General features: G+C 35.3%; 1 protein-coding gene across 1 annotated transcript; it reads right to left on the reverse strand.

Annotated features, from left to right (window-relative positions):
• Positions 1 to 434: 434 nt before the first annotated feature.
• LOC115451163 (DDB1- and CUL4-associated factor 8-like) lies at positions 435 to 5,968 on the reverse strand. Its single transcript, XM_037443762.1, has 2 exons — positions 5,719 to 5,968; positions 435 to 4,031 (listed from the first exon to the last, which is right to left on the reverse strand). The coding sequence occupies exon 2, from the start codon at positions 3,951 to 3,953 to the stop codon at positions 1,602 to 1,604; it is 2,352 nt and encodes a 783-aa protein (XP_037299659.1). The 5' UTR covers positions 3,954 to 4,031; positions 5,719 to 5,968; the 3' UTR covers positions 435 to 1,601.
• Between the last annotated feature and the right edge of the window lie 1,574 nt (positions 5,969 to 7,542).

Here is a 7,542-nt window from a genome sequence, read left to right on the forward strand (position 1 = left end):
TTTAGAAAAGTGAAAAAGAGAAACGATACGCATTTAGAAAATATTAATATGTTTAATTTTCCAGTCTATTTTAATACCACAATATACAAATTTTAAAGTAATCGAATATATTTTTTATTTCATTTTAAATCTGAAATTATTTATGGAACACCTAATACAAATGTAAATTAATTTAATACACATAATATAAACATTGTATTTAAAAAAAAACGGTATTATTTATTCCAAATAAAGATTTATTATTATTATTTCTTTTCGGACAGTATTCTGTCTACTGGGTCAGTTTACAATTGAGCAAAAAATGACAATTGAAATAACTCTGACGAGTTAAAAAGCTGACTAATGTACAGTCTATTGAAGTAAATTTATTTTCAAATATTAATGAAGTGAATGAATTTCCAAATTTTGATTAAGTTTATAAATAAAACACAAACTCCGCTATCTTATTTATTTCAATACTGATAATTGCTTAGCACTAACATTAATTCTTAATACACAACACCGAGCGGGATTTCACCTCGCCCAGTCCTAACTACACAGTCAGTCACATGTTTACTTAATAATATGTACGTTTTTAAACACATCGAGATTTACAGATATTTTGTGTGCATCATTTATGAAAGTGGCACGTAAAATAGTAACTAGGTATACTAAATAGGCCAATCTGCCCTTAAAGCCGCCTGACCCACATAAAAAGGGTAGCGACCTAAAAACCCCAGTAGTTTAGTGGGGTAGATTATGTTAAACGTGGGTATTCACTTATGATACATAATTAGTTTATGTATCTAATATTGAAGGTTTCATTAAATTATAAATTACATTATTATTAAATTACAACTATCAGAGTTCGTAATACGTGTAATTCATTTAAACACACAATGGCTATATTATATTTCTGATACATTAATTCAATACAGAGTGGCAACGCATTTGGCGTTTTTATAATGAATAAATGACTACTTAAATAACAATTATTAGTTACACACTTATCCGTCAAAAAGTACAGACACAAAATTCATATTTCGATTGCTATTATTGCAAACATATCTAAGCATTTTACCATCTAGTGCTTATATTTTAAATACGACTGGACAGTTAGTAAGTACAACATAATACAAACTATAATTACATAGATCCAGCTGTGCGTTGTTTTATTCTTCTATATTTATTAATTTATACGATGTCGATACGTCAATAAAGACTACATAAAATATTTATTGATGTAATTACAAATCTAAATACTTAATAACCACATTAAAGATGAGTAACCACGTAGCATGAATGTTGTTTGTTTTGTGCTTAATTAAGGAACCAACAAAAGGAACAAGGCTTTCCAAAACAAATTATGGAAAGCCTTATATTATTATTATTATTTATTATTTTATTATTATTTTATGTAGCCTAAATCTCAACAAATAGAATATGAAACTTATGACTAGCAGAGTCTTTCCGTGAGCACTATAAAATGTCAATAATACAAAAATAATAAATAGACCACATATAACTGCTTCAGCAGCAGTTAGTTTAGTTTGAGGCAGGTACCGCTTTTAAATGTGGTACAGACGTAGGATCCAATCTCGATGTTGGAATATCCCACGTCTTCAATCTTCAATATCAAAGCGACTATCATCGTCCCACGGCCTGTGCATTGTCGGCAAGAAATCGTCGAATAACGGGCTTTGCCAATCTGACGTGGCGTTCATGCGTATGGTATTCGCTAGCCCCAAAAATGTAGGGTCCTCGTTGCTGTACGGCGCCCAGATCTTCACTTCCTTGTCCACACCACAGGACGCCAAAATCGGATAACGCGGGTGCGGCTCTACAACATTAACCACTCCGTGATTGTCGGCTGGGCGAAACTGCACGATGGACTCACTGTTCTTCTCCCACATAAAGAAATGGCCACAATCGGATCCGGACATTACGTACTCGCTCTGAGGACCATAGAATGAAACGCTCTTCAAGGGGTAGCTATTTCGGTGGCCTCTATACCGGTGAGTGTAGCCTTTCCCTCCATTGGTGGGTGGAAGGCTTGGATCATGAACATCATTTTTTGTATTGAACAAGTATAAATGATCATAGCTGTAAGAGCCGAGGATCTCATTGCCGTTATAGTTGTACACCGCAGAAGTTAAGCTTAATTTAGGCAGGCGTATAGACCTCCTGATTATGTTCCGTTCTTCTGTGAATACAGTTGGACAGTACAATGCCAGGGGCTTGTTTGTCTTGCGCCTATCGTACAGCCTGATAAACACATCCAGTGGGGCTACCACGATTTGCATGGGATTCAGTGGATGGCCATGCACACTCTGGACAGGCATGGGTGTACCATGTTGCTTCACATGCACAACTCTGTTAACAACATTGGTTCTGAGGTCACTGTGCAATATTAATCCATCTTGACCGGCAGACAATACGGATTGCGGCTCTTGGGGCGTGACGTGCACTTTAACTGCCGCTTTAGAATGGGTCGCCAGACGTCTTCGAAACCAATAGCCGCCCGCACTACCGCATTGTATCAAATTTATACGCCCATCCTTGGCGCTCGTGACTATGTCGAGTTGACTGCCGGAGTTCATATATAGAAATTTGGCTTGGTAAACTCTGTTGCTATGAACGGCTTCGATGGTATGCACCGGTTTTCTTGATAACCAATCCCAGACTATAACGTTAGTGTCTTCTGAGCCTGTTGCTAGCAGTCGACCTTCCGGATGGAAATCTATGGAATGGACGCTTCGTGTATGCTTATTAAGTACATGTAACTTTTCCATCCTATATGCTGCGTGCAGGGATCTGTAGAAACGTTGTTGGAATGTTACATCTTCCTTTGTGGTTTTATCACGAGGCGGCGAGATCCCAAGCTCGCGATTATGTACCTCTTTTAGTATATAGTAGTTGTGCTTAGGCTTTTCTTGATTTACTTCTGTGGGTACATAGCGCTCGAAGGCTCCGTCTCTTAAGTGCGCGTTGACGGCCAAGGCCTCTGCTTCCTCAACATTTTGCTCCTGAGGTTCGTAGTCATCTTCTTCAATGACTATGCTGTGCGAAGGCGAAGACAAAGGCGAAGGGGCTTGACTATCATCTAGCCTTCCGACATTTAACGATATTCGTGGAACTGATCTATGATTAGAATATTCATCATCAGAGTCAATTGAGGAATTTGATTCGTGCGAAGGTCTCTCCGTCGAGTGACGTGATGTTGATGGTTGTGAGTCGATGTTGAGTAATGTGGCGTGGACGCGACTAGTGGAAGGACCCACTATTGACACGTTTTCCGCAGGTATCTCTAAATTGATTCCCAGTCCACTACTGGTATCAGATGCGTTGTCTTCAACTTTATTATTTATATCGTCGTTTGGCGCGGAACTCATCATTTGGTCCGATGAATTTGATTTTGGACCAGAGTCAGGCAAACATTCATCCGAATTTGTTTGATTTTCTGTGGTATTCTGCAAGTCTGTAAAACTGTTTAATTCGCCAGCAAAAACGATTTGTTGCGAGTTGATGCCGTACTGTTTATCGAATGATTCATTACTTTTATCAACTGAACTTGTCTGGGCTTCAGCTGAATTAATCTGCCGTTGAACTGATTTAGATTCGTTATCGTTTAACTCGTTCTGTAAATCAATACAATCGGTCTTTTGCATGGGTATATCGATTTGTTGGTCGGTTGTATCAAGTGAATGGCCATCAGAATTTATTAATTGTTCGGACGACTCGCCATGGTATTTATTTAAATCGATTTGCAGAGCCGTTGAATCATTTTGTACGTCAGCTAAGTGTATATGTTGGTCACAAGCATTTAAACTTGTGGTGGTGTTATCAGCTCGGTGGTCGCTAGAATTATCCTCTTTTACAACCACCCGCGAAGTACCGTCGTTTAATTTAATTTTTTTAATACCAACAGTGAAAGGTGATTCATTGTTATTATTTTTCACACTGTTTTCGTCCATTTTATCTCATATAAGCTCTGATGCTCAGTTGTGCTTTAGACTCCCAGTTTGATTGACGTTGGGAAAGTAAGGAATTACCTGCAAAAGAGAGATAACTAAGTAAGATAACGATATATTTAAAAAGTATACCTACGCCGGAATATTAATTGTATTTTAGATAGTTTTGGCATTCGCTGTTCCCTTACTTTTAAATATTTTAAAGACTTCATTTTTGCAACATTAATATAAATTAACATGGGAACTTGTGATAGTGAGTCAGCAATACTGAGACGAAACTTAGGTTTAAAACGCTAAATATTAAGGACTTCTGACGGATTGGGATACATAAGTGCTACTTAAAGGCCTCGCTACACATGGAGCAGAGCTGGGTGTGATATTCACGTCGCGGGTATTGACATGCGGCGTTAATATCACGTATGCGTTCAATGCCAATGTATGACGCTAAACGGAAGCTGCACTTGCTGGTCGGATTACAAACATTTCGAATATTGCAGAACGAATATGTATTGAAAAATAAATTAACATTAAAATTTGTTTTTGAACCCCCATTAAAACACAAGTCCATAGTAGTACTTATTGGAAAAAAAATAGTTTTTTTTAAGAAAATATTTAGATTTGAGTGTTTACGAGTAACTTTAATTAATTTTGATTTTAGTAAAAATCTGACACCACCATTCCACTAATATTCATGGCTATTCTGAAATAGGGGTATCGTAAGAATACCCATTAACCTCTTAGTCACCTGAAATTTTATATGTCTTGTTTTCATATCATATGACATATTCATATTATATGACGTGTTACGGGTAAACATAATTAAAAAGAGTTCATAGAATCATTGAACTTAATTTTTTTCATTGTAATCTAAGCAAATGTAAGAACAAAATGTATATTTCCTTGTAGCTGGTGTAGTAAATAGATTATTTTATTTATGTTGCTATTACTCGTCTTCGTAAATATTTTTGTTAATTAATTCGTGTTTAAATAAAATACTGCGTCTCTGAGGGAAAAATTATCATGCATTTATATTTACAGTAAATATCGAACCCTCATGTGTTTTCACTAGAAGCACAGTGTATCTAATTTTACGGCATTTTGAGCACAGTAATCCGTACGATCAACGCTGAATTAAAGTAAAGACTATGGGGATTATAAACCATTTTCCAATTTTCATGTCTTTTGTTAAGCACTTTCAGCGCGAAAATAAGTAATCAACAATAACTTTTAACGAAACTCAACATCAACAATACATTTATGGACGCACTACCTAAACTCATGTAAGGTAAGGTATCCTTTTAAACTCTTTTAAAATAATTCATGATACCTTCATAGAAAATTAACTGCGTAAAATAAAACTTTGTTTTAAGTCCGTCATTTGACCAGCATTTCGATTTTAAGTGTTTACCCGTTATGGAACAATTATGTACATTTGATTCGTCTAATTTCGTATATCATGATATATTGTGTTGTGTTAACTTATATCGCTCGTCCGGCGTCTCTGCAATTTGGACATGCGCGTCACTAACCCCTGCCATTGTGTTACTGTGAAGTATTGATCGCTCGCCCACGACGCACGGACGACATATTCCTTGAATCCGTGGCTATGTCGTTTACATAAACCGAAACATTATAACACACAATGAGAAAATATATAAACCACGCTTCTTTCATAAATTTACTGCATGCTATCATCGGGCTCATCGCTCAAGTCACAATTATCTATCCTAATTCCACATTTTTAACTTATTCATTTAAATTCACTTACTACAAACACATATCACCGCATTCACGTGCTCCAGTATCGCCGTTGCAAATGGTTTTCCCACCACTCAAACAACCCACGGTGTACGAATTGACTGTTAGTGGAAATTGACACACGAACTATTTTTTTCTTTTGATAGCACAGAACTTCGGTTAATACTATCAATAATATTTAATTGATAAGTAATACTCAGCAACAATTCACTCAAAATAGCATAAATTGTTCATAGTTTTGGAGGACAGCTTGTCGGAGCCGGCGGACTTCCACATCCCAGGATGTATTGATCTAGGTTTCAAGCGGAACGCTAGCTCCATCTATGACTACAATTTTGAATTTTCGCTACGCCATCTATTTTCGAACTAGTAACTACTTTTTACTTGAAGTGACAAGATGCACTGCCAAAAAGCATTTTTTATTCAAGTAAGTATATTAAAGGCAGGGATTACGTTTGTTCATTATTTAAATTCAAGATTATTAGTCAATAAAGATCGGACACATTTTATACTACAGGTGGGCAATTCTCACAAAATCTAGAAATTTGTCCAGAAATGAATGTTTTTGGTATCCATTTATTTATTTATTTTCATAGAAAATTACCTAAGTCAGTATAGTACGAAGGACACACCCAGATATTGTCAAGAAGAAAAGAAAAGCGGTTAATACAATGTCCTGATGATCATTAACTTACCTTGTCCCAAGTTAAAAAATCGTAGATAAAATTGTTTTTTATCTCAAATATAAGGATATTTGTATTGGTTTAAATTACTTATATACATAAAAAAATAGACGTTCGTCATTTTAGGTGTGTCCCTCAAAATAAAATGATTCCCTCATCATAATAACAAAGTTAGAATATTATATTTATATGCTTTAATTATTTGTATTAGGTTTTGGGGAGTAACATATATACTCAAAATGCTTGGGCAATTTAAATTTGTGCCAATGTTTTAGTAGTTATTATTAAAATTTGCCACTCCCTCATTATTTCTGGGAGAAAACATTAAACGTTTATATTGCGTTTTCGTGCTTATTCCACTTGTGTAATCAGTATTAGATGTTTTACCCCTTTTGCCAGTAAAAATTTAAATAAGGTACATATAAAAAATATCTAGGTGATTTTGATGTTTATTTTGTTTAGAACAGAATTCTATAGTATAATGTTCTCTATTATAAAGTGGCTTTTTGAATTTATTATGATGATAATCACATAATTTTATACACTACGGTTACATTTACTATAATAAAAAAAAATAATGTATTATAAACTGAAACTTTAGGGAACACACGTATTAATAGGCTGTTTTTAGTAAGAAATATTGTTTATTGCCAAAAAATACTTTTGCAGCACAAATTTATTTTCATCACATTGAAATAACAAGATTTTGTGAGAGTCGCCCAGCCTGTATTCGTCTACCTATCATGCCTTATAATATTCTCAACCTTGATTTTAACTTATATTTCTAGCAATGCTTCATAGAGAGTAGGGGTTAGCGTTATGTGGTCACAAGTGGAGAAAGACAAAGACTGCATAGGGAAATTTCTGAATGTTGTAAAAGCTTTATCAAAACAAACCTCTATGCCCAGTCCAGAAGGTGCTTTTTAGTTTGTTGCCGATTTTGTAAAGCAATGACCGAATTTACTTAGTGACAAGAAGTATTGCGTCATCCCTAATTTATCGTTTCATCCTTTTCTAACGCAAGTCGGTGAGATTATCTTTCACACCTTGTATATATTCTATTCTACGAATAGACTAATAACGTAAGTTACCCAAATGTAAGCCAATGACTGCCTATTAACATGGGCATTTCCAAAGGAATGTGCGTACGT

Source organism: Manduca sexta, chromosome 27 (assembly GCF_014839805.1).
Source record: "Manduca sexta isolate Smith_Timp_Sample1 chromosome 27, JHU_Msex_v1.0, whole genome shotgun sequence".
In the NCBI taxonomy this organism is placed as follows: Eukaryota; Metazoa; Arthropoda; class Insecta; order Lepidoptera; family Sphingidae; genus Manduca; species Manduca sexta.

What these genes read in the sequence shown, in the direction of transcription:
- LOC115451163 (XM_037443762.1), bottom strand. Translation starts at nt 3,953, where the DNA reads ATGGACGAAAACAGTGTGAAAAATAATAACAATGAATCACCTTTCACT.